Source organism: Aspergillus luchuensis, chromosome 7, assembly GCF_016861625.1.
Source record: "Aspergillus luchuensis IFO 4308 DNA, chromosome 7, nearly complete sequence".
NCBI classification, from domain to species: Eukaryota; Fungi; Ascomycota; class Eurotiomycetes; order Eurotiales; family Aspergillaceae; genus Aspergillus; species Aspergillus luchuensis.
Genome location: NC_054855.1, coordinates 2540557 through 2566427, shown reverse-complemented (window position 1 = coordinate 2566427; position 25871 = coordinate 2540557). Strand labels below are relative to the sequence as shown.

Sequence of the window (25871 nt, the reverse complement as noted above, 5' to 3'; positions counted from 1 at the left end):
CATTGATTTGGTCCTTGGCTGAGATAGTGTGCAAAGAAAAGAAAGTGGGGGAGCATATGGCAGATGATGAAAACGTTGTGGAATGAGCAAAGATAAGCACCGTGACTGCAGACGGTCGGCCTAATTGAGTTCAGGCTGGACACAATGTTGTACATGATATATATCTCCGAGGAGCGGGTGCTTGTCGGATACAGAAAGTACCCCAGTCATGTAATAGCTATAGTAAGTAATAATGTAGCTAGAAATGTTGGCATGATTATGTTTTATACAGCTACGTTATCTCCCATCTGATATTTAAATCCAGAGTGTTGTTGTAACCCCAACTGGACTCCCCATGGTGGTGCGGGCCTCTGTGAGGAGATGTTCGTGATATCGACGCCCAAAGTAAACATCTCCGCACCGGTGGGGATGGCGGAGTCAACTTTCGTCCAAGGGATGTGCAGGAAATCCTGCGTAGAAACCTGACCGGCGCACAATGCAGCAATATCGCCCGCACTTCCCTTCTCTGATGTTGAAAGTTGAAGACTGACAGGGGCATATCGCGGGGAAAGTGACCTAAATTGACAAGGGGAAGAGGAGAGAACTGACTGGCCTCCACACGTTAGTAGACAGAATAATTAATGAGTGGTAGGGCTTTCCTTGTTGGCGGAAGGCAGCGGGAGGGCACCACGTGACCGTAACTCGCAAAACCCCCTCATGTTGACCCCACAGTTTTTCTTCCCCGCTCGCCTGTAATCCCATCTAAGGACATGGTCCAATTCCAAGGCAATTCGCCATGGAGGACGACAGAGGCACCCCGGGAAAAGTGAGGAAGAAAAGCACTCCTGCTCATCGCAAGTCCTTGTCTTGCGAATATTGCAGTCGGTCGTTTGCGCGCCTGGAACACCTCCAGCGCCATCTCCGCACCCGTTGAGTAACCCTGAAGCCTTTCCCGGCTGCTTGTGGCCTTCCCACACACGCGAGACTGACGTGTGCCATCTAGATACTAAGGAGAAACCTTTCTCATGTGATATTTGCTCCAAATCTTTTGCGAGGAGGTAAGTTGCTGCCCGCGTTGCATCGCAGCCGCCCCGCGCTAATATGGGGGGAAATTTCATAGTGATCTGCTCGTACGACATGAGCGGCTAGTCCATCCAACTGAGACCGCAGCCAACCGGGAGCATCGTGCTCAGAACAGCCACGATGTCCCTCAGACCCAGCCTCCCATAATACAGCCCACTCACCATGAGTCCCGCATGCTAGAGCTTGCCGACGCTGTCCCTATTCACACCCAACCCGTGCCGCCGCCGCCTCCCGAGGTGCAGGTGCAACCTCCCCCGATTGTGGAAACGCCTCACTTCAACCCTTCTTGGGGATATGACTTGAACCTCCTTTCTCACGCTGCAAGTCATGTTGCCCTGGAGGGCGAGCAGGAAAGTCTCGAATCGCTCCGCAAGTCTTCACAGAACGTGGGCACCTCGCAGCCACTTCCCCACGTCCCAGAGAGAGCGATAACCGATAATTATGGCGTCGAACCCTCTATCTTGGATCTTGCTGACTTAGGGGACCCTGTTCAAGACTTCACAGTCTTCCTGGAGAGCGTAGGACTGTCGTCCGACTGGGACTCCGGCGTGTTCTCCACGGTTGAAGACCCGATTCTGCCGACTACTCTTCCAATGGACTCAAAGCCAGCCATCCGTGACATGGGGAGACTTGGTCCCGAGCTCATGAGCGACCCGCGGACTGCAGCTGATGAGCAGCCGTCTTTTTCTAACTTCGGATCACGTCTGCCGTCCTTGCAGCCTGAACCTCATGATGTAGATGACCGTCTCGGGTTTGGTGATGAAGGACCTCGCCCCGCCTGGGATATATCAAATGCAGACCGTCAGGTCTTCCTGTCGAAGCTCGATGAATTCGCTTATATTCTTCCCAAAAACTTCATTCCACCTTCAAGGCACGCACTTTCTCGGTTTTTTGCTGGTTATATCAACGGCTTAAACGAGCATCTTCCTTTCATTCATGTCCCCACGCTTTCCGTTGCCAAATGCTCACCCGAGCTCACTCTTGCGCTAGCGGCTGCGGGGTCTCATTATCGATTTGAAAACAATCGAGGCATAGAGCTATTCCACGCAGCCAAGGCCATCCTGCTTCAGCGTCTCCACCGCCGAGATAGTAAGCAAGTGGCTTGTCCGACCTGGAACTTTCTGTCACCGGCATCTGGATTCCACAACTCTCGCGGGTCATCCGCGACCTCAAACCATACCAGTAGCCCGTTCCAGCAGCAGCACCCTACTCTATATCCAGCGGATCCTTCTGGATATGCACCCGAAGATTCGGATGCGCACATGGAAGTGATTCGAACATTTCTTTTGCTTACAGTGTTTGCTTCGTGGGAACGGCACCCAGAGTTGCTACGAGAAATGCTCTCACTTCAAAGCACGCTGGCGAGGCTCGTGAGAGAACATGGTCTCGTCGAACCACCTCCTAGCCCCGACCCGAACAACTGGGAAGATTGGATACGACGGGAAGGTAACCGGCGGACCAAATTCATTGTTTATTGCTTCTTCAACCTCCACTCTATCATGTACAACATCCCTCCTCTTATTCTTAACGCCGAGCTGAAGCTGAACATGCCCTGCTCGCACGACGTCTGGAAGGCTTCAAATGCAGCTCAATGGCGCCGTGTCCTCCGCACGAGGCATGGGCCAGAAGTCTCCTTCCAGGAGGCTTTTGCCAGACTTTTCTTCAAGTCCAGTACTTCTAGCGCTTCAGCGCCAATATCTCCCCTTGGGAACTATATCCTGATACACGCTATTATCCAGCAAATATTCTTTGCACGTCAGCTCTGCCTCTCTGCCCCAAGTATGCATGGGACAAGCTTACGTCAAGAAGACTTGTCCGCTTTGGACAATTCTCTGAGTGCCTGGAAGGCGTTGTGGAAACGCACACCTGAATCTAGCATTGATCCTCAAAACCCGGCAGGTCCGATAGCATTCACGTCTACTGCCCTTCTCGGGCTTGCTTATATTCGGTTGCATGTTGATTTGGGACCTTGTCGTCGTCTTATCACGCAAGATCCTCTGCAAATCGCGAGAGCTCTGGGTGAATCTCCACCAGTAGCACGAAGTCCTCGTCTGATCATGGCTCTTTTGCATTCGGCCCATGCACTTTCAATCCCAGTCCGCCTAGGTATTGACTTTGTGGCCCGAACCCATTCGTTCTTCTGGAGCATCCAGCACTCGCTGTGTAGCTTGGAGTGTGCTTTCCTCCTTAGCCGTTGGCTGCTGTCAATACCAATAACCCAGGCCGAGCAGAGACTGTCAGAGCACGAGCGAAAGCTTCTTCTGTGGATCAAGAGTATGATGGATGAAACCGACATGGCTGTTGATCCCCCTGGGGCACCCGACCTGGACTTTATCGCCAACCCCTATAAAGCGAAGCAGCTGAGCGTTGCTATCGTGCGTGTTTGGGCACGAACCTTTAAAGGAAACACCAGCTGGGCGATTGTGGATCTAGTTGGGTCGAGTCTCGATACTTACGCCGATTTTCTAGAGACGCAGATGTAGCTGCCCACCTCGCTTTGTGTTCGACTGGCGTCTCGGTATTCGACGCCACGGCAGACTTTCAAGCAACATTCCACTTTTCACAGCGCTGGGGAGCCAGCACACTCTGTGATTCTTTTATGTCTCGGTTTCGTGATTTGATCAATGGCTGAACCGCCTTATTCGCTAATGACACTTTGGTTTTTCTGTATTGCTGGTGTTGTTGTATACCCATGTCTTCACGGATATGATATCTTTATTTCCATAGTTTCTTCCGTGTACATAAACTGTTTCTGTTTTCTTTTCTGGGGGGAGAGCGGCTCTTGTGTATGGTCATCACCTCGGTTGGCTCATGATTCTCGCCTTCCATCTGCTGGAAGTCTGCAGACGACCAGGGAGTGACCACGAACTTCCCTACTTCCATTAGCTTTCATGGGCTGATCTATCCGGCCACAAGACCGCTCTCCAATCGAATGAACCGGGTATTAATAAAAGCGATGCGTGTTGCAAGAAACGGGTATCAAGAATACATAGCAGTCCACCCGTAGTAGCCGTAGCCCACTACTTCTCACCAAAACAAATCCAATGTCAACCAATTCAGATACTCTCAACCCTACCCACCCAAAAGGAACATCAAGACTTCTGCTTCCCCCGACTCCTCACCACACTAGCCGGAACAAACCGTAACGCAGACATAGACCTCTCCAGCTCTGTAATTCCCCCATCATCAGCAGGAGCAGCAGGAGCAGCATCACCTTGTCGAGGAGTAGTAAACGGAGAAGAGCCTTTCTGAGCACTCGCACCAGAATCAGCCTGGGATATGGAAGTCTGACGATACCGTAACCGGCCTTCCTTCGGAGAAGTAGGACCCGTAGCAGCGGATGATAACCGCCGACGATGGTCATGCGGTGTCCTCAGTAGAGAGGTCTGCTTGTCGATGCCGTCGTTGACAATGTAGAAGTTGTATGTCTGAAATACATACATTAGCCATAGTCTTCAGTAGACATGGGAGTAAATAGAATGGCAGGAGAAATCATATCATACCTTATGAAACATATGCTTATCAATCAAATGCATTCTGCGTTTCTGAGGCGTAGAGCATACGCGTTCGCAGTCTTCGACGAAGCATGCATACTTGCATATTATAACCATTAGCTTTGGTATATGGGACGTAAAGAAGGGGGAAAAAGAAAAGGGTAATAACGTACAGTCTTCTCCCCCCTCTCCCTCCTCGTCGCTACCAACGCATCATGATTCTCTTCAATATGAAGATTCAGAAACCTCTCCGTCGGGAAATTCTTCCCACACTGCGAACACCGATTCACGTGTGCCTGGCGGTAATGCACCTCGTAGTCTTCGTAGGAACTGAACGAGATGGTTTCCCTATGGGGCGGTAGAGAGCAGTGCATGACTTCTTGGTTGGGGGGTGTGGCTGTGGGATCTAGGGAGGGGATTTTGGGACGGGTGGGTGAGGAGGAATGTGGTGAAGGTGAAGGTGAGGGTGATGATGGGGATGGGGATGTGCTTCGTGAGCGTTTGGACATTTTATTTCTTTTTCCTGGGTTTGTCTTTTGTATGAAGTGGTGGTGCTGGGTTGCTGGTGGATGATGGTGAGGTGTTTGGGGGATTGTGATAGGTCAGGGTTTGGTTTAGTTTGGATGGGCTGCAGTTGCAATGAAGTGTGCAGATTGGGGTAGTAGTAGTAGTAGTGGTGTGGTTGGTTTGTCTGGATGTGTGGGTTAGTTGGGGATTCTTTCTTGTTTGTTTGAAGGGTGAAGAGATGTTGATTGCTTACGAAGTATTGAAGGTAGGGTGTAGTAGAAATTTACAAGATAGTGATTGATAGTGTAGTTGTTACTGTTATAGTATAAGAATGGAATATGGAGGAATGCCCAGCGAATATTTGGTGAGCCACTAGGCTGGATTGGTTCTAGACTAGAGGTGGGATACTTTTTTAGCGGATGTCATAGCTTCCGCGATTAGTGGAGGAATGGATGATGGAAAGTCCGGAACTGGGAGGTTGAGTACCTTTGTGATGGAGGTTGCCAGAGGACTTGTCAATTATAGATGGCTATGGTAGTAAGTAGTTACTTAGACAAAAGTGCGTGGGAAAAGAATGATAAGTGTAGGGATATAATTGGAGTATGCGATATGCAGATACAGTGCTAATAGTATAGGGATCTTCTCTGCAAGAGTATCTGCAGTGTGTGGATCCTCAGGTTCCCATTCAGCTGAAAGTAACATAATATCGAAGTATATCCGGGAACTACTAAAATACCGCATAGTGAATATTTGTGCATCTATCACAAGTTGATGATTTGTAAATCTGCCAAATGGTATTGGCGTTCTCGTACTGTAAGGAAAGAGAACTCGAGAAAACGGTTCGGTGCCTGAACCGGATCACCAGCCACAACCCATCCAGCCAATCACACATGTTAGAAACCCTCACTAGCCACAAAAAAAGACGGCCGGGCAAAGCATCCCGAGCCATTCAACCAATTTTCGGACGAGCGTCGAAAAGTTCCCGTGATATGGGATTTTCTCTCCAACGAGCGGCGGCCGCGAACCCCTCCGTTGTTCGTCTTCGCGCTTCGGGGTCCATCCTCATCGCTGCATCCACATCCTCCTCCTCCTGCTTCTTCCCTTCACTTCCAGTGGCTGTCACTCCGGGATCCTGACCGCCCTCCACGCCCTCGCTCTTTTTTTGTATATACTAGTCTTACTGACTGATGGCTCGTTCACTGTTCCTGTCGCCCGCAGACTCCCAGCCAGCCATAGCCATCTGACGGGCGAATGTCACCGTTAGACTGACACGGGTGTGATCTCTCTTGGTCCTGAGCATGGCGTCCGCGTTCCAAAATACGTGGCAGTTAGTATTCCCCTTCTCCGATCTCTCACTGTCACGACTTCTTTTACAATCATTCTTCTTGTTCCCCTCAAACCGTGTGTGGACCCGTGTCTCTAATGCCAAATTCCGCATCATACAGAACTGCGCTCGAAGTCGAAAAGGAGCTCCTCAAGAGCCTTGCCGAGAAAGAGCCCACGTTTGCTGAAATTTCCCATTACCTTTCGGAGTTAGTTGCTGCCCCCCCTCTTGCCGTCTTGTGGTGCGTTGGGTTTGGCGCAGAATCATCTGACCGTCTCTGTCCTTCCTTCCTCGCCGTCGCAGATTCCGCTCTACTTGTCAGAATGCTATCCTTCAAGACTTCGAGACTGCCCGCTCCGTCGATGTCGAACCTCGCCTGTGGGATGCGCATCTCAAGATCAACACCCGATTCCGCAAATTGCTCTCTCGCGTGAGTGTCGCATGAGATCCTGCTCGTTCGCTGCCCGCCAATGTCTAATATATGATCTCGATTATAGTTCCGGGAGGAAAGCGGAAAGAAGAAAAAGCCGGTAGAAAGGCGGAAGCTCGAGAAACACTACCTCGAGTTCATCAAATCAAGTCAACGATTCTATCGAGCCTTCATTCAACAATTGTCCTCCCACTTTGGAGGCATCCCGGAGCTAGAAAAGGTCGCGCGGAAATTCAATTCTGACAGTGAGCATTGTCGTCCCCGTTTATTCCTGGGCTTTCGTTGAGCAAAGCCATGTTTCTTTCTCAGATCTATCCGCGGAGCCTCCGATCCGAACTTCCGAAGCCCTCAAAAGGCACATTCTTCAATCATGCCATTCGACCCTCATCCGTCTCGGAGATCTCTCGCGCTACCGCGAGACCGAACTGGTCAGCAAGAACCGCAATTGGGGTCCGGCCATAGGTTACTACGACCTGGCCACATTGATCTACCCCGCGTCCGGTGCCCCTCATAACCAATTGGCGGTTATTGCCCTCGCCGACGGGAACCATCTAAGGGCCACTTATCATCTGTATAGAGCGTTGGCCGCTCAAGAGCCCCATCCTTCGGCCAAGGGTAATCTTGAGATTGAATTCAGAAAGGTCATGAATGCGTGGGTCAAACGAGAGTTGATTCGACCCGAAGACGCTGGCATTCCCGGCAGGTCATTGGCTTCATGGTTTGTATACCTTCACGCGCAGTGTTACAGAGGGATTGATTTCCCGGAACACGACGAGCTTGAAAGTGAAGTCCTGAATCAACTTGCTGTGGATTTGAAGGAACGCTCTCTGGAAGGTACATTGCAAAAGTTCTGCCTGATCAACATCGCTGCCGAGGAGTTCTCGCGGACACATACGAGCGGTAGGTTTCTCGACTTTCTCCTCAATAGAAGCGTGTATTGAACCAAATTACCAGATGATTCCACATCCAATGCGCGTTCCTTCTTCCAACGGATCAACGTGAAGACATTCTTCACATTGCTCCAGATTCTCCTGGCCGAAGTCGAACGCTTTGCGGTTGAGGACCCCAGCAACAAAGACGCCCAGACCGGACCTGATAAGGTTACTGTTGTTGCACGACGTGTCCTTCCGGCGCTACGAAACTACAGCTCTTGGCTCCTTACGGCCAGCAACCTTTTGGTGTCCTACCAAGGGGAAAAGGACAGTCCTCTAGCAGTCCAGATCATCGAGTTCTGGAAGATTTATGCCAACACTTTAACCCTTCTTGCGTCGACGTTCGATGTGGTGCATCTGCCTGAGATCGACTATTTGCTGGAAGAGGATGAAGAGACCTTGTGTTTTGCGCCCTTGGCCAAAGAGGCAACTTCCCGGAGGTACTTCAGCTCGACTGGCCAGCAGAAGCCCCGAATGAACGATCCTGGGGTAGAAAGGAATCACCCCAACATGGAGATGCTCTACCGAATCCGCGAGTTTGTTATTGATGGCTTGGATCTCGTTGTGAGCAATGTATGGATACTACGTGCTTATTGTTATCCTCAATCGCCATGCTAACTGCTGCCTGCTCTAGAAAATACCCATCGCCCTGGTGGACGATGAAGACAAGAAAACGTTTATTTACCAGGAAGAAGGGCTCCCTTCGCAATTCTTCGCCAGTCCATCGGGCCACCACCATACGATCTCATCCGCTAGTATTGAACGGGACGACATCCAAAAGGCAGCCCCTGATCCTAGCCACAACGTTGACACTAGGAGTGTCTTTGGTGGTTCACAGGCCGCCTCCGCATCGATGTCAGCTAGCATGCATCGGATCGTTGAAGGTGTGGAAAGACTAGTAGAATCCGATACCTACGAGAATGCTCCGGCCATACCAGAGCAGCTGGCTTTCCCACGGAGCAGCAATCAACAGCGACCATCCAGCCAGTTCTTTGATTCGAGTATGGATTCAATCTTCCAAGAGGATATCCTTCCCAGGCAGACCCCTGCTGCTCCCCCTGGACTCGTACCACCCGTGACTGGCTCTGCACCTCTCGTCCGAGTGTCGTCTTCCCACTCTTACGCCGCCCGGCCTGCCCTTCCTGGTATCCCAAGCATCTGGAACACAGCTCTATCGCCGGAACTCGGTGATGCGCCTTCGCCAAGGACTCCGCCAGGTCTGGGACAACAGTACCCGGCTTCTATGCTGCCTGGAAACATTGCCAGCCCCAATCATCATCTACCATCTCAGGATATGATCGCTAGCGAGAATGAGCGCATGCTCCGGCAGAGCATGATGAATCAAGCCTTGAGGCACAGTCCGCTCAATGGTCCTAGTACAATACCCTCCTCCTGGATGCCCTCGCCCAGCTCTACGTCGCACCACCGCCTTTCTGGATTCTCATGGGACCAAAGCTTAGTAGACGCTGCTGCAAACACACCTGGTTCCTTAGGAGTGTCCAGCCAGCCCATGTCTAGCGGACTAAGCAATGCATCTTGGGCCAATAATGCATTCATCGCCAGCAGTTTCCCCTCCGGAGCAGGGTTTTCCAGTTCCGGGTTCACCAACACTCGTAGATCCGCCACGCAATACGGAGCCATCGGGCAGACTCCTCCCTGCGGCCACGGAGGCTGATTTCAAAGACCATACCACTCAACCAAGTTCTGTGGGTGGGTCAGTATGGCTACTCATATTTCAGCACCTCTTTCGCAGTGACATGAGCAGGATTGAGGAAGCATGCGACTGTCTATCTGTTTGTCCCAAGGACTGAGTGACCGACTCTATCTATCTATCTCCGAACTCTCAATCCGTTTGTAGTCGGATCAGGCTGGCAAAGGAAGGCTTGGTAGGAATGAAGAGGAGGAATGGTCATTGCTATGCAGACCCTTCGTCACCATTTACCACAGCTCAGGTCCCGACAATGGCGTGATCCGAATACCATAGGATTGGATGATGCTCGTCCATCTATAACCGTCACCGGCGGGTTATCGCAGAATAAAAGGGCTTGTTGATGAGATTTGACTGTGCCTGGGATACGATGATGACGATGATGATAATGATCTCAAGGTCTTAACGCTTGTGCACTGATGAGGGTGAGGAGGATGGGGAGAATGATCAAACTGCATGCAACTAGCTAGCTATCTATATATGAGGCCACGGCATGGATGACTTGTGCGCCTGCAAGCGTTACAAGAAGAATTCGAATTCATCTAACCATTATTTGTCTTACTCCTCACTTCTTCGTCATAGCCACTATTGTGACTTGGCTCTCCTATCGTTTTACAGGCCTCATGTCATCATCATAGGTTAGTATTCTACCAATACGATATCACTAGTTTCCACTTTAAACCAAGAAAGTCCCAAAATAGATCGAAATGTTTCGACTGATTTTGTAGTATATATTATATATACAACCAAGATAAATTCTTCATTATATCGTTGTTGAGAACGTCATCATCTGCAACTCTGCAATATCTATCCATCATCATGAAAATAAAACCCAAAGGGAAAGCGTGATTGCGAGGATCCGCATACATAGACCGTTGATGAAAACAGCATAGTCTAAGACGTTAAGTCAAGGACGTGTGGGGTATAGAAGGTTGAATCTTTAGAAGAGAAGAGGAAGGGAAAATAGGAAATTTTTTGTAGATGAGAGAGAAAAAGGTATCAGCTATGGCCTCCACGATTCCGAAGGTGGGTGTTTGGTGGAGGATGCTTAGGAGCGGTTGATGGGGGTGTAGGCCTGCTTGGGGAAGGGGAAACTAGATATCGGGCATTTCGGGTCAGTCACTGCCAGACCTGTGTTTGATGGATGGATGGGGCTGGTTTGGGGACTTACGAGGCACCCAGCTCCTGGATGCTGAGGGAAGCGAGCCACTGGCCCATGTCGATGCTGTCCTCGAGGGACTTGCCCTGGACGATACCGGCGCAGAACCCACCGCAGAAGGCGTCACTGTGTGGCAGTTAGATCTTGATTCTAGCGGTTGAGTTTGTATTATGAGAGGTTCGTTACTTACCCGGCACCGTTGGTGTCGTTGATGCTCTCCTTGGGGATCTCACGGACGGGGATCTCCTTGACCTCGACCTCACCGTTGGGCTTAACGGTGGCAGCGACAGTGGGGAGGGTACCCTGGGTCACGATGGCGGTACGAGGACGGCCGGTGTTCTTCTTGGGGAGCTGAGCCAGCTTCTTGGCGATCTCGACGACGTCGTCGGTGCCCCAGCTGTGGCTCTCGGAGAAAGCACGAGCCTCGGTCTCGTTACAGAAGGTGTAGTCGGTGTAGGGGAGGACGCTGTCCAGCTGGTCCTTGAAGAACTGGGCGATGAAGGGGGCAGAGAGGTTGAGCATGAACACCTGTAATCGATTCTTGGTCAGCAAGTTGTCAACAAGATCCTTTGGGATTGACCATACCTTGTTCTTAGCAGCAGCTTCCTCGCCGAGGGCCTGAATGGCAGGAACGCAGACGGTAAGGTGGAAGCCACCGACGTAGTAGAACTGGGCCTTCTCGACGAGGGACCAGATGTGAGGCTGCTTCAAGTGCTCGATCTTGTACTCGTTGGCGGCAGCAAGGTGGGTGCACATGCTGCGGTTGTGGCCGGTGATGATGACACCGCACTTGCCGGTGGGCTGGGCATCGTCGACACGGTACTCGGTGTGGACACCAGCCTGCTCGCAAGCCTCCTTCAGGATCTCGGCGTACTTGTCACGGCCAACACAGCCGATGTAGCAGACGGAGCTGGCGGGAAGAGCGTACTAGTTCGGCATCACGTTAACATTCGGCCGCATGCCATGGTGGAAGGGTTCAGATTGAGTCTATGTACCTGGGCACCACGGGCAGTGTTCTGGGCAGCACCACCGGCGATCAGCTTGACATCGTTCTTGGCAAACAACTCGTCGTAGAGACCCATGTGCTTGTCCTCAGCAAGGATAGCATCGTTGTCCTTCAGGCCATACTTCTGCAGAAGGGCGGCATCACTAGTGACAATGTTAGAATACTTTGAAGAGATATAAATTATAAAGTAGGGTTTCCGGAAGAAGTAACATACCCGACAGCCTGGATGTCTATAGGAAGCAATCAAAATACCGGAAGTTAGCCCATTGAACAATGTAAGATCCGGGGATAGTAAGCAGCGAGAGAAAGAGACGGAGGGGAAATCTCACGCACCGAGGAGGGGGTTCTCCAGGCACAGAAGAGGGTAACCTTGAGCAGCAGCCATTGTGGAGGGTGGAGTGGAATGAAATGGGGGGAGAAAAGAGGTAGAGAGTATAGAAAAGGCAAGGGAGGATATAGAGAGGGAGAAGAAGGGAAGAGAGAAGAGGGAGAGAGAAAGCAGCGAGAGATATACCAAGTCAAGGAGGGGCAGCCATGCAGAATCCAAAAAGGCGGGCGTAATGGTTGGCTCCCGCTGATTGGCCGCAGGAACCAACAAGTTACTCCGTGCCCGGACTATCCCATCATTTCTCCCTACTTGCTTTTAGCTATACGCTCAATCTTACTATCTACAAGTCTAAATTCCACCCGGTGTCAAAACCCGCGGGTCCGAAATCCTCCCATTCACACATTCATCTGCCCCTTAAACAGATCTACCACCCATCATGACCGACCCCGCCCTCCAAATCCCCGAAGTCATCCAAACCGCCTCCATCAACCCGGCGCCGTCCGCGGAACACGACGTCAACCCGCCCACCGCAGCCTCCGAGAAGCAGCCCGTCGTGGAAGATGATGTCGCCTCCGAAGCAGGCAGTATCCCCTCCGATGTCGTCGCCCCTCACCGCATGATCAAGCCCGTTTCACGACGACACCAGCTGCCCCCATTGCCCGATCTGCGCTTCGAACAGAGCTATCTCGCCAGCTTGCGGGGAGCTGATACCTGGGGCCGAGTAGCTTGGATCACCATCAGAGACCAGGTAGGTTTACCTGCCTGTCTTGCAATATTCCACTGGAAGCAAAAGAGGGCTGCAGACTGACACAAATGCGCTCTAGGTCCTCCTCCCTCTTATTCAGGGCACCGTCTGGACTCTCGCTCTCTCCGGCTGGCGATTCTGGAACCGCAACGCGTCCCTCAGTGGCCAGACACTCGGTAGCAAGATCCGGAGATGGTGGTATGAGGTGAACAACTGGAAGTTGCCTCCCCTGCGGTCGGCTAAGGATCCTCGCATTGCGGCGAAGGTGGAAGACGTGAGTGCATTCATACCGTTATCTGTCCTTGGGATAGTTTTATTTGAAGGACTTTATTCCTCTAAGCCGAGAGTTTCGGTCATGCAACCCAATGAGACAGACACTGACATTTGCGGAGTTCTTGCAGTTCTACACGGCCCAGTTCTCGAATGCCGGTGCTGACTAGGTCGTCTTATTGAGTGATTTATATGTATGGTTGTCAAAGGTATTCGACGTGACTGTGGGTGTCTAGTAAAGTCTGCATTTTGGGAGTTTAGCGTACGGCGTTTTCATTGATTTTAAGCTTCCCCTTATATAGCCTGGAGCTTTCAATTTTCCTACACACTATCTCTAGTATCTACACCCAAGGGATACGAGACTTCTATTGGTTCATCCCAATCTTGCAATTTAAATACTGTACATAGCGCATAGCAGCCCAAGCAAGAGGTCCGTCCGTCCATCTGGTATTCCATATAGTAGTATGACAAATTTATGTCTTGGGGTTAGATAATCCCTCATCTCTCTGATACCGATCGATTCACGCCCATAATCATCATGCTATAGAGCAGTCACGGTAGAATTCCATATCACACACGTCGCATCTCTAATAACAGCACAATTTTTTGGCCGCAAAGCTTGACCCGACAAATTCCACCCACGAACAGAAAACGCCTTGAAAAAAAAAAACGTGTGAGCGAGTTATATTCTTCTTAAGCCTGACAAGAATTACCGTATTCCGGTGGATAACTCTATCGAGACCAGAAATTCGGCCACTCTCGGGGAATCGACCATTGGTGCTGTGTTTGTTATAGTATATGTGTCTTGCCTAGTCTCATTCTTTCTAAGCTGTTTGGGTCTTCGTCTCAGTCGCAGTCGGCTGCGATGCATCGACTTTGGCAGAAGTGTCAGTTGTGGTGACATCTTGGGCTGCGGGCGCAGCATCAGGTAGAGTCTTTGCGACAGCGTCTGGTTGGGGGCTCTGCCCGTTCACTGCGGGTGGTGGTTGTCCTTGCAGTCCATCTTCCGCACCGGTCGCCGTGACCGGTTTAGCCACATCCTCCTTGCTCTTCGGGTCTTGCTGTAAGGGTTCCTCTGTTGGGCCATTGGGGCTACTTGGGACCTTGTCCTTATTGTACCTGAGTTGTACCACAAGGCTTGGTGGTTCTCCGTTCATCACTGCTTCATCCCCACTCAGCTCCTCTTCGTCGTCGCCCTCGAATTCGTTGTCCTCTTCTTCCTCGCCTTCGTTTCCTTGCCACTCATTTCCGCTGGATTGTCCTCCTTCCGAGCCTTCATCCATTTCTTCATCGTCGTACTCTGTATACCCATTTGCTCGAGTCGTCCGGCCCCTTGTGGGTCTACCCTCGTCGCCAGCATCACCGTCCTCGCGTTGTCCACTCAATAACGTCTCGCCATAAAGGCCGCCTGCGCGAGACCGTATTTGCCTACCACTGGCTGTGAATCTGGGGCCGGCTGGTTCTGGGGGTGTGGAAATTCCCGAGGTGTTGCGCGTTGAGCGCCGTGTAGAAGGAAGGCCATCAGAGAAGATGTCCTCGTCATCGGAGTAGGTGTATTTCAGTTTCTTTCCGCGTGTACGGCCTTCATATAAGGAGAAGCCAGGCTCTGGCCGAGCGAATGCCGCCTTTCGCGCAATCCGGTAATCTCGACGCTTGCGTTTCTGCCACTAGTAAGCACCGATGAAAAGAACCACAAATAGAAGCGACGGCTTACCTCCTCTGAGCCCTCAAAGCGGGGTATGGAGTTCCTTATCCGCTCACTGAGTTTCCTGGAGTGGATGCTTTTCTCGCCGTCAAGTCTATCCGCAACTGCCTTCAACTCAGGGATATTTCCCGCGATACTCCACCAGGTAACATTCTTGAGGGCTGGGTTGCCCTCGCGGTACAGTCTGAAATGTGTATCATCCAATCCTTCAATAAGCCAGTATCTGCGCTTGAGGCCGTCGCGGCCCCATGGTTGGACGGAGAGTGGTTGGTTCAGGTCGTCTTCGTGGCGTGCCTGTTTGTAGGACTCTTTGATTTTGGCTTGGATGGCATCGGACGAGGCAAGGGACCAGAGGATCAAGGATTTCAGTAACACCAACTAGACAATGTCAGTATACAAGCTCTCGATATTTTTTGTCCGGGTTAGGCGACGTACGCGTTCTTCTGGCGACATGGTTGCGAATGTGCGACCCCCGTGCAGAGGGTTCTTGCCTTGCCAAGCCTTAGGCCACTGAGAAGCATGAGTTTGGATCGCCTCTTCCAAGGGACGCTGGTAGTGATTCCGACTGCGCATTGATTGAGCGAGTTAGCTTTGATGTATGGTAACCAGCATTGACACATGTGTGGTCGAAAAGGAGCTCCCCGTCGGATCTTCCAAGAGTGTAGGGTCTGGGGCGTAGGAGGCAGTCATACTCGACATCCTTCTTCCGGTTCAATACCAATCCAAGAAATGCACATAACAATCTCTCAATATGATCGCCTGGAGGAGATTCCGCGACGCCTCTTTCAACGTCCTGTGGTCCAAAGTGTGGTGTAGATCGCGGGAACGCATCGTTAAAACGCGCACGGAACATTACAATGAACTACACATTGCGACAGGTCAGCAAACATGATCAGGAAACGTGCCAAACGCGTCCAAAGAGCTTTAAAAGAGTCTTCATTATCGTAGAATCCTCCCGGAACATACTGCAATATCTGGATTATCCGCCAACACATATTCGTGGGGTGGTGAGGGCTCCCGCTTCGGCGGCGGAGATTCGGACTCCTTCTTGAAGTATTTCGTGATGCCGACGGGCTCATCAATGGCCATGGAGCCCGTTTCTTCATCGGACGGAGGCGCCGACGAAAGCGACGATAAGTCCGAGTCTGAGAGGGACATGTTCGACATGTTTGTGGTGCTGTCCGCAGGTGGTGGTGGTGAGGCAAGACAGAGCGGGCGAATCCGCGGCAGAAGTTCTACTTTACGCTACTGCTACCTACTTGGGTTGGAGCGCGGCTTTTACGCGCCTGGCCTGTCTGGCATCATCGAGAGCAGCCCTTATCCAGGGATGATCAACACCCAATCACGATAACACATTCGCTATCGCGAACTGAGCTCCATCAAACGCGCAACAGGTCCGCGGAACAGACTACATTCAGAAGATTTCATCAATCAGAGTGTCATTAAGTGCAAAGTAGCTTTGTATCATGAAATTTGAATCTCTTAGTAGATCAATACTACCCGAGCGTCCGCTCCAACAACGAAGGAGTGTAACTAATCGTCAAACAGCGCGACTTAGTCCTTCAGGGTTCAGACATTGGGTCTTGCCCTAACATCATTTCTGAGGGCATTTGGGCGACGTTCCTTCAAGCAGACATACAGTTCTGCAAGAAGTTGTCAACATTCGGGTCGCCGGATGTGACAAGGACAGTGTGTCGATTCACATTAAGCAGCCTAGTGGTGTGAAGATGCCAGGATAACCTTGCGGCAGTCTCCCCAGGCGCGTCAAATCCCATTTGCCCGGGTACACTTTGTCCCAATTGAAATTGCGGATCGGTAGGTGACCCTGAGGCGGCCCGGGCATGTAGAGAAAGCCCAACGGCGGAACGAGATGCGGCAAACATCACGATCCCGATTCTCTGACCCGGATGATCAAATTTGACCACTCTGAACCAGTATGATCTGTTTACATGGAGAAAACACCCAAGTGATATAGAGACGCCAGTAAGACAATAGTGCTATTAAGCCAGGTCAGCCCGGGTCAGATATTTTAAAAGGCGGTGGCTTGAGTCAATAGCCCACTGCAAGGACATCTCAGGTAGCAGCAGCAGGAGGAATACTGCTTGTCAAGAGATGGAATCCGACATGGATGAACCGCAAGTGACCGGGACAGAGACAGGATAGATGAATGGGAAGCGGCAGTTCAATAAGAACGAGTTGAATGAAGTGTGGAATTCAGGAAGAAGTAATAGTATGTATCTAGAAGGAAATTAAATACCGACAACGGCTGCATATCATCAGCAACCTCACTACTTTGCAGTCATAATAATCTTTCTTTACTCTGATGATAGCAGAGTTCACCAAATGCAAGCAAGATATGCTCGTTAACCGCTTAAGTCCAACGTTGGTTATACCCGTCTTAGTAAGAAGGCGACCCGCGCCACGCAGCCGCGCCCACAAAACCACACTAGTCCTAGCGCGGTTAGATTAGCGACTTCCACCCTAAAGCCCACACAGCCCTTCGCCGACGAATTCTCAACACCAACCCGACAAGCCCAATCTTAGCATTTTGAGGTACGAGAACTCGAACTCTCCCACCACAAGGTCGCCAGGCGGAACTTTCTCAATACTAACGTCCAGGTTCCTATATAGACAGTCGCCATGGGTCGCGTGATCCGCAACCAGAGGAAGGGTCGTGGATCCATTTTCAGTGAGTGCGACCAGCAGAATTCATATTGAAGCGAAATTCGCTGCATCTCCAGATCAATTTTTACTGATACAATTTTTTTCGCTCGACAGCGGCAAACACCCGTCTCAACAAGGCTCCTGCCCAGTTCCGCACCCTCGACTACGCTGAGCGTCATGGATACACTCGTGGTGTCGTGAAGGAGATCATCCACGACCCCGGCCGTGGTGCTCCCCTCGCCAAGGTCCAGTTCCGTCACCCCTACAAGTTCAAGACCATCACCGAGACCTTCATCGCCAACGAGGGCATGTACACCGGTCAATTCGTCTACGCCGGAAAGAACGCCGCCCTGACTGTCGGAAACGTCCTTCCCCTCGCCTCCGTCCCTGAGGGTACCGTTGTTACCAACGTCGAGGAGAAGGCTGGTGACCGTGGTGCTCTTGGTCGTACCTCCGGTAACTACGTTACCGTCATCGGCCACAACCCTGAGGAGGGCAAGACCCGTGTCAAGCTCCCCTCCGGTGCCAAGAAGGTCGTCAAGAACACCGCCCGTGGTATGATCGGTATCGTCGCTGGTGGTGGTCGTACCGACAAGCCTTTGCTCAGTATGTCTCCGAAAATCCGTCTCCATTGGATCTATTTTTGGAGAAATTGCGGTTCAGGAAGAGGATTTTGATGGCTAACAAATTCCCTACAGAGGCTTCTCGCGCCAAGCACAAGTTCGCTGTCAAGCGCAACTCTTGGCCCAAGACCCGTGGTGTTGCCATGAACCCCGTGGATCACGTAAGGCTCCCTTTGATGATTTGCTCGATTTATCTACAGGTTCTGACATGTTTTCTCTACAGCCTCACGGTGGTGGTAACCACCAGCACATTGGTAAGGCCTCGACCATCTCCCGCTACGCTGCCCAGGGTCAAAAAGCCGGTCTTATCGCTGCCCGGAGAACTGGTCTGCTCCGTGGTACCCAGAAGACCAAGGACTAAGCGTGATATTGTGTGGAGTTTTCTTTGTGACGGGTTGAAAATGCTCTTTTGCTATGAGGCATATGTACTTAGGCGACTGCGGATAATCTCCCACGCGTCCTTAGCGAATCTAGGTCGTGGCCACCAAATATTCTCATGATGACCAAAGCAAAAGAAATGGGTTCAAAAAATTCAAATCCGGGTGCATGTTTCTTTTGAGATATCCTATTTTGAACGGTAGAACTAGGAAGATCTTTTTCCCAAGTCTTCAGGTCTGTTAAGGAACCGTATTGCGCGATTCGTATCAGAATCGATCTTGAGCCAGCCATCGAAGATTAAAACTAGACTTATTATGGTGCAATTGCGGCTGCTTCACTCAGCACTTTTGCCTGAGTCTTCGGGTATTAGTATCTATACGCTACCTGCTCTTCACAGGTGTAAGCGAGCGCTCAGAGGCTGTCAGATTGACAGGCTTTAACTTCCGAGGGTACTGTAATATTTTTCTGTCCACTGTTTACTAGCAGGACTGAAGGGGAACAAATAACCATTGATGCCTTGGATACCCGCCATTCTCCAGAATCAATAGTACAGACACCGATAATAGTATCTCCCTCCCCCAGATACTACGTAGTATTGTGGATCAATGAGTTGACAGACACCATAATATTTCTGCTAATTACGAATATGGTTGAGCACAGACTATCTATCCTCTTACCGCAGTGCCTGTGCTCAGATCGGATATATATCTGTTTTCTCACCAGAATTGCGAATAGTGATGAACATATTCTTCATTATCATCATACAAGACTCCTGATGTAGTCAACGACAAACACATAGGTCCTAGAGGCCTTCCATTGCTTTCCTCATGGTACCACTATTAAAAAAAATTGTAAGATGAAATGCCAATGATACATGACACTTGCAGCAACCGAGATACGAAACCTTGCTCTCAAAGTGACCAATCACAGCCAAATACCATGTACCCCAACCCAATATCCCCCAGAAATAGATGGAGGCGAAATTCAAGAAACGAATATCACCATTAGACTGATTAGTTACTTTACATATACAAATTATCCTCCCCCCAATGATAATTACTTTTACTATATCTACAATGCCACCATCACAAAACCTGCCCCCTCTCCCCCTCCCCTCCACATCATCCACATCCACCCGCTGGCTCGCCATCCAAACCCGCGATCCCAAATACACCAGCACCTTCGTGTACGCCGTCCTCACCACGAAAATCTACTGCCGCCCAACTTGTCCCGCGCGTCTCGCCCGACGAGCTAACGTCCGCTTCTACGATACAGCCTCGCAAGCCGAGCGCGCAGGGTTTCGCCCCTGTAAGCGCTGCAAACCCGAGATTGTCATCGACAATAGCAACAACCACAACTTATTGGGGGCGAATAGTAATACCACAACTACTCCTACTAGTATTGGTGGTACTACTACTATCTTCCATCCGCAGATCCACTCAGTCCAGAGAGCTTGTCAGACTATCCGGGCTTCTGTGCAAGCGGGCTCGAGGCCGACGTTGCGGATGCTGGCGGCGGAGGCGGGACTGACGCCGAGTCATTTTCATAGGGTGTTTAAGAGGGTCGTGGGCGTTACGGTGGGGAGGTATGTGGGTGATATTGTTATGAGGGGGAAGGGGATGATGGGTGGTGATGGGGAGGGAGCGTGTAGGAATTGGGTTGGGGGTGTAGGTGATGGGTGTGGAGATCGAAATGGGGCTGGGGCTGTTCTGTGGAATGACTTTGATGTTTTGCTAGCCGCTGAGGAGGATGATGGATTCGTTGCGACCACTACTACTGTTGCTATGCAGGATGTACACCCGGTGCAGGATGAGGAACTTCTGGCTTGGCGTGCAGTGGGTTCGTACGGTGTTGGCGTTGGGGGAGGGTGTTCGGTTGATGAAACGTTTACCTTGGGTGATGGAGCCTTGTAGATATATATCTTAAGTTGTTTTAAGCACCTAATGTGTTTTAGGATGAGAAGGAATGAAACCTGCCTGAAGGGAAACGGGGATTTTAGATTAAGCGATCCTGTCCGTCGCATGACATGCACTGCCTCAATGGGACCTTACGGTAGGTTGTATACGCGTATCTGCTAAATAAATGTCTTGGTGGTGGGTTTACCGCAGATGTTGATGACTTACGTATTCGTATTCAGGGGTGGAGTGAGACAACAAGGGATGATGGATGCGGTTCCGTCAGTACATCCAATTGAACTTGTCTAAGATCCCGCCTTTGATATGCCGATACACAGCCTGGATATGATCGAAATAATTGCATTATTGATGATTTTGGGAGCTCCATTGATCTCTAGAATTTGTAGGTGGATACTCACTTATCCTGAATTGGAATTAGCGTAAACGACCAGGAACAGGGTATCTTGATGATTGAATGCCTCCGCGGCTGTACAGGTAAACCAAACAACTCAAGGTATCTTATAAACAACAATTAATCGACATGCAAGAAAAGCTCTGTTGTTTAGAATCAACCCCTGGTCAATGGCTGTCTCCTGGTCCAAGAACCAGCGATTGCGACAGCAGTGACTACCACTGCTAGCATTACGACGGAGTTTCGAAGATGGCCTTGGCGATCCCAAAAGGACATGGACGTTAGCTTGCTCCAGAGACTGGTGTGCGCTATATCTACAGAGTACAGTGCCTGTGATAAGGCATGTGCGTTTTGGAAACCCCCTTCGACCCAGCACTTTTCAATGATTGAGCCGAGCCAGAGTCCATCGGTACTAGGAAGTGAGTATCGCCGCGGCCAAATAGCTCGGCCGTCTAGAGGAACTCCCTCTTGGAAGAGGTCGAAGTCACATTTTTGTCGAGTAATCACTTCGTACATCACTGCACCCAGCTGACCAATGTCTGTTTGTATGGAAAATCCATCGTCATCCGCCGTCTTCATGGCAGTATCCAAGGGTAAAAGAGATGCTTCGCTGAAGTCGCAGACTTTGATGAATAAATCTGAATCCAGCAGAGGATTGCGAGTTGCAACATCTGCCACAAGCACGCGTTTATCGTGAATCTGTTCAAGGGCTTGGGCCATTTGACGAAACCATGTAATCTGGAGTGCACGAGATGGCTGATTCTCTGCCATGTAAGTTCGTAGATCTCCATTTTTCATATAACCGAGGTGTGTGGCATTCTTGTGGAGCCCGAGACAAGGTACAATACAGTCAATTTGCTCCTTTGAGAAAAGATTCAGACGATGATAGATGTCTTGCTCACGTTCAAGAGCTTCTTTATTTAACTGCACGTCCTCGTCGCTACTCCACGGGTGTCTCAAGGGAATTTTGACCGCAACATTGTCGCGGTAGATTACTACCCCAATTCTTCCGTAACCTAGGACCTCGTTATCGTGTAGGGGGTTTTCATCGAGGTCTACAAACAAGGAAGAGGCCATATTCAGAGAACAGTACAAACCTCAAGGTACAGGTGAGTTAGCGGAATGATAGCGAAGGTGCGGAGCGTACGACACGTGACTATGCAAAGAAAACAGCTTGAGCGTCATTATACATTTATTCAAGCTGCAACCCTGAGATCTTGGCCCTAAAGTATTCCACCATATCCAGTATCGCCTTTGTCTTCTTCTAAATTGAACCTTCTGGGTCTGCCGGGCCTGGCTTGTTTCGGTGCCTTGGGAAATTCACTCCGCGCTTGGTAAAAATTGTAGGGCTTCGATAAGAACCAGATACTGATATATTTAACAACGTTGAAGTACTTATCGCCCGAACCAACTTGTTCCTCGAACTATAATAGTGCTACTAGTCACTCCACAGAGCTTCCATGCAGGGGATTTACCATTGTGTACATACAAAGCAGGAACTGAATGCTAGCATCCCTGCTTTGGTGCCGAGGCGTTGAGCACTGTGGTAGTGTTGGAATGTGCCTCTAACCCGCCGTTGATCCTCGGGTCCCACTTTTCACCGTGTAGGGGTCTCCTTTCTTTCTCAAACACAAGGTGTGATCGTTGCCCGTTTGACCATGACCTCCGCATCGAATGTTTGTTTCAGATTGAGAAAGAGATGTGGGTTCATGGTCGTCATGACCTCTTGATAGGTTTAATCGCAGGATCTACGAATCATGTCTTGGAGCCCCGGATAAGATCATGCTGAGATACTTTGTGCCCTCACCCAATGTAAAGCAGACGCCATGCAATTGAACACTGCAGTGATATTCCAGCGGTACGTGGTCGTAATTTTACCTAGAGTTTCTTGACAGATAAGCTTTCCTGCCACACCAATAGCCATTGTTGTCGATGCATTGACCGGGTCTTGCATCATGGTCTGATGATCGCGTCCAACGCTGGCGCTTTCAAATTACCGTGTAGAGTCATGATCAGAGGGAGGATTGTCGCTACAAAATACGTACCATACAGTAGGGGCCCCTTCTGCCGTGTCTGTCGCTTTGGACCCTGAACCATAATTGCTTGATTTGGATTTCTCAAGAATCTATTCCGAACATCCTGTGGGAGATCTTTACACAGCCTACAGTTCATCATTGGGGCAGCCCCACCTACAAAGAACAGAAGCTTTACCCTGAGCCTCTTAAGCATCGTAGTAACTCTCTGATCGAATGAACCAACCTTTTTGATGCTCTCTGGACTTCCAGACTCACAAGACGGTGTATCTAGACCCTCTGGCTGCTGGGTAGGTAGCCGCCCACAGTCTGTTCTGAAAATAGAACGAGACTCAACTGGTGGCAAAGAGAGCTTCCAATGGAGGACCACGTTTGGGACTGACCGTCGGCCATCGACCGCCAATCGACGGCAGTGGATCCCCACTGCAATGGCCCACAAACGCGTGTCACATCCGGCAGTCCAGAATCTGCTCTGGCCTATGACGCTTCTCGATTCTGATACACCTCCAGATCCGCTCAGGTCTTTTTGACAAACCCGGTTTTACAGGTCGATGATAATGATAGGGCCTTCGTCAGCAACTTATCAACCGGCTGTGCCACCGGACTGCATCTGTACCTTGGCTAAAACCAGCTAAAGTAGACCAACCCACTAGTTGGAAATTCCAGATAGGAGAGCTGCTAGGTTTCAGGTACACCTCATCCTGCTGGGCCAACCGAACTTAATTATGGCGGTTCTGGCCCCGCCTCCACTGGTCATTGGAGGGATCGAACCCTCCATCCATCTCAGGGACGGACTTTGGTTTGCTTCGCACTCCGTTCCGTATGATGGTTGCTTTGGAGACACTGGCTGCTCAGGGTTCAGGAAGAGTAGAATCAGTACATAATGCATGCCACTTGTGAAAGATAAGAAGGGGATGGAGCAGAGTCACTATGCGACCAAATTCTTTTTCCCGGGTCGGTTTTGTCGAGTGTTGGTGGGGGAGAAATTCTGCTGGGAACCTTGAAAAGGCAATGTGGCGCTTTCCGTGCAACCAGCTCTCCATTGGAGAGTGTCTGGCCCGCTTGCGATTGGCAATAGCATTGTGGTCTCGTTGCTGTCTGTTATTCCTCGATCAACACTGCCATGGTCGCAATCGCTGCCCCGGATTTACTAATAATATTCTCTCTTGCCCGGAAAAAAAAATAATGGTTAGCAATAATAAAATTAAAATAATAATATTAATACTAATCAATAGGCATAATAATAGTAAATGGGAAAAAATGATCCCACCTACTAACTAATTTCCCCTGTCACCCTTTTCGAGCCTTCCCTTAAGACCCAACCCGTCCCTCCTCCTTGTCTGTCGCAACTCTGCTGCACCTTTTTCTACCACCTACCTTTTCTTTTTCTGCTTTCTTTCTCACTTCTCGCCTCCTGGCTGTGGCGCCATCTTTTGTTCTCATACGCAGCAGCGTGCTTCTTACGAATCGTGTTTCTTTCGTTTCAACCCCTCTTGCAACAACCCTCGATTCTAGAAACAAACTTCATCTAGACGGTTTAGCTTGGTTTCTGGTCGCATAGTAACCTCGTTTCTCTAAAGCGTAAACCTCGGATCAATTCAACATTCGTTTTCCACTTTATTTTCTATCCAATATCATAATCCGCCAACATGAACGTCAATCGCAAGTTCGATCGCTTCAAGCAATGGGCGGGGGAGAGAATGGGCGGCGAGGCCAAAACCACCCTCTCTGATGACTTCAAAGCAATGGAGATGGAGATGAACGTGCGCCACGAAGGTAAGCATCACAACACTCAAGGCGTATGGTATCTATCCAGCTTATTAACTCATGCGCCCCCCCCCCCCATCTAGGAATTGACCGTATCCACAAGGCGACTGGCTCTTACATCAAGTCCATTTCGAAGCGGAGCGAAGGTGACGATAAGGAAAAGACCTTGCCTATTGCTCATCTGGGTAGTAGCATGGTTGGCCATGGCGAAGACTTCGATGCGAACTCTGATTACGGCCGCTGCATGACCAGTAAGCCAACACAAATGTCAAATCGCATTCCTATTCTAATGTCATTATTACACAGTGCTTGGAAGGGCTGAAGAGCGCCTGGCTCGTCTCCAGGACGCTTACATCTCGCAGGTGAATGCGGGGTGGCTTGAGTCGCTGGAGCATTCCTTGACTCAGATGAAGGAGTATCAGGTATGACGGGGTTTGCAAACGCCAATTGAGTGGTATGAGATGCTGACCCTATGTTCTATAGGCCGCTCGCAAGAAGCTTGACAGCCGACGTCTGGCCTACGATACCTCCCTCTCAAAGATGGAGAAGGCGAAGAGGGAAGACTTCCGCGTGGAGGAAGAGCTCCGGACACAGAAGGTCAAATATGAAGAGGCCAACGATGATGTGTCTCGGCGCATGCAGGATATTAAGGATTCCGAAGTTGACGGTGTTGCGAACCTGGAAGCGTTCCTAGAGGCTCAGCTTGACTATCACGAGCGCTGCCGCGATGTTCTTCTGCAACTCAAATATGAGTGGCCAAACAGGTGAGCATATTCGAAATATCGATCTACCTCGTCATGCTAACGTACTAGTAGAGCTCAGCCTCCCAGCAGCCGCCGTCCAGGACGCCCTCGCTCAAACACTGCGCATTCCTACCATGAACGCTATGAACCACTACATGAGGAGACCGACAACACGGCTGATCTGCGTCCTATCATCCGATCGACCAGGGCATCTTCGATCGAGCCCTCTGCCAGAGAGGTCTACCCGCCAGATGCTTACTCTCAGAGACCTGTTCTGAACAGAACCTCGACATTTGAGGGACCTACGCAGTTGCGCCAAGAGCAATCTCCTGGCACATACCAATGGCCATCCCGCGCGGCCAGTGACAACTATATTGGTCGCAGAAATAGCGTGCAGTCCCGGACCATGGGCAGACCATATGTTGATCCGTACATGGAGCAGTCGGAGGATGCTAGTCCTGTTAGCGGCACCAGTCCCGAGAGGACGTATATGGGCCGGAACCCATCTCCAGTCTCTTCGTATGGAGGTGCTGTCTCGAGAAAGTCCAGCTCTACCACCTTGAACGGCACACCACTGAACAAGAAGGCCCCTCCACCCCCGCCTCCCCGCTCCAAGAAGCCTGCGCCACCACCGCCTCCCATGAAGCGCCCCATTCTCAGTGCAGGCGAGTACTGAACCCTTTTCT

General features: G+C 50.5%; 10 protein-coding genes across 10 annotated transcripts; 6 read left to right on the top strand and 4 right to left on the bottom strand.

Annotated features, from left to right (window-relative positions):
- Positions 1-775: 775 nt before the first annotated feature.
- AKAW2_70850A (FTFMHR domain-containing protein) lies at positions 776-3545 on the top strand (the record flags this gene model as incomplete). Its single annotated transcript, XM_041683477.1, has 3 exons — positions 776-908; positions 983-1037; positions 1100-3545. The coding sequence occupies 3 exons, from the start codon at positions 776-778 to the stop codon at positions 3543-3545; spliced, it is 2634 nt and encodes an 877-aa protein (XP_041547734.1).
- Positions 3546-4154: 609 nt separating this feature from the next.
- Positions 4155-5065, bottom strand: AKAW2_70849S (uncharacterized protein; the record flags this gene model as incomplete). Its single annotated transcript, XM_041683476.1, has 3 exons — positions 4155-4490; positions 4566-4655; positions 4730-5065. The coding sequence occupies 3 exons, from the start codon at positions 5063-5065 to the stop codon at positions 4155-4157; spliced, it is 762 nt and encodes a 253-aa protein (XP_041547733.1).
- Positions 5066-6361: 1296 nt separating this feature from the next.
- AKAW2_70848A (uncharacterized protein) lies at positions 6362-9424 on the top strand (the record flags this gene model as incomplete). The annotated part of the gene is made up of 7 exons (XM_041683475.1): positions 6362-6390; positions 6509-6595; positions 6691-6817; positions 6885-7062; positions 7127-7717; positions 7772-8322; positions 8384-9424. The coding sequence occupies 7 exons, from the start codon at positions 6362-6364 to the stop codon at positions 9422-9424; spliced, it is 2604 nt and encodes an 867-aa protein (XP_041547732.1).
- A 1081-nt stretch (positions 9425-10505) lies between these two features.
- On the bottom strand, positions 10506-12007 carry ADO1 (adenosine kinase; the record flags this gene model as incomplete). The annotated part of the gene is made up of 6 exons (XM_041683474.1): positions 10506-10551; positions 10629-10742; positions 10807-11543; positions 11612-11765; positions 11837-11852; positions 11956-12007. The coding sequence occupies 6 exons, from the start codon at positions 12005-12007 to the stop codon at positions 10506-10508; spliced, it is 1119 nt and encodes a 372-aa protein (XP_041547731.1).
- Positions 12008-12386: 379 nt separating this feature from the next.
- On the top strand, positions 12387-13135 carry AKAW2_70846A (DUF1770 domain-containing protein; the record flags this gene model as incomplete). The annotated part of the gene is made up of 3 exons (XM_041683473.1): positions 12387-12698; positions 12775-12969; positions 13088-13135. 3 exons carry the CDS (start codon positions 12387-12389, stop codon positions 13133-13135), a joined length of 555 nt encoding a protein of 184 aa, XP_041547730.1.
- Positions 13136-13789: 654 nt separating this feature from the next.
- AKAW2_70845S (uncharacterized protein) lies at positions 13790-15837 on the bottom strand (the record flags this gene model as incomplete). Its single annotated transcript, XM_041683472.1, has 5 exons — positions 13790-14626; positions 14680-15048; positions 15106-15235; positions 15363-15532; positions 15637-15837. The coding sequence occupies 5 exons, from the start codon at positions 15835-15837 to the stop codon at positions 13790-13792; spliced, it is 1707 nt and encodes a 568-aa protein (XP_041547729.1).
- A 1473-nt stretch (positions 15838-17310) lies between these two features.
- On the top strand, positions 17311-18318 carry RPL2A (60S ribosomal protein uL2; the record flags this gene model as incomplete). The annotated part of the gene is made up of 4 exons (XM_041683471.1): positions 17311-17359; positions 17449-17940; positions 18033-18118; positions 18181-18318. The coding sequence occupies 4 exons, from the start codon at positions 17311-17313 to the stop codon at positions 18316-18318; spliced, it is 765 nt and encodes a 254-aa protein (XP_041547728.1).
- Positions 18319-19384: 1066 nt separating this feature from the next.
- On the top strand, positions 19385-20248 carry mpt (putative DNA repair and transcription factor Ada; the record flags this gene model as incomplete). Its single annotated transcript, XM_041683470.1, has 1 exon — positions 19385-20248. One exon carries the CDS (start codon positions 19385-19387, stop codon positions 20246-20248), a length of 864 nt encoding a protein of 287 aa, XP_041547727.1.
- A 550-nt stretch (positions 20249-20798) lies between these two features.
- On the bottom strand, positions 20799-21719 carry AKAW2_70842S (uncharacterized protein; the record flags this gene model as incomplete). The annotated part of the gene is made up of 1 exon (XM_041683469.1): positions 20799-21719. One exon carries the CDS (start codon positions 21717-21719, stop codon positions 20799-20801), a length of 921 nt encoding a protein of 306 aa, XP_041547726.1.
- A 2605-nt stretch (positions 21720-24324) lies between these two features.
- Positions 24325-25861, top strand: AKAW2_70841A (BAR domain protein; the record flags this gene model as incomplete). Its single annotated transcript, XM_041683468.1, has 5 exons — positions 24325-24451; positions 24526-24693; positions 24749-24864; positions 24926-25206; positions 25258-25861. 5 exons carry the CDS (start codon positions 24325-24327, stop codon positions 25859-25861), a joined length of 1296 nt encoding a protein of 431 aa, XP_041547725.1.
- Positions 25862-25871: the final 10 nt, after the last annotated feature.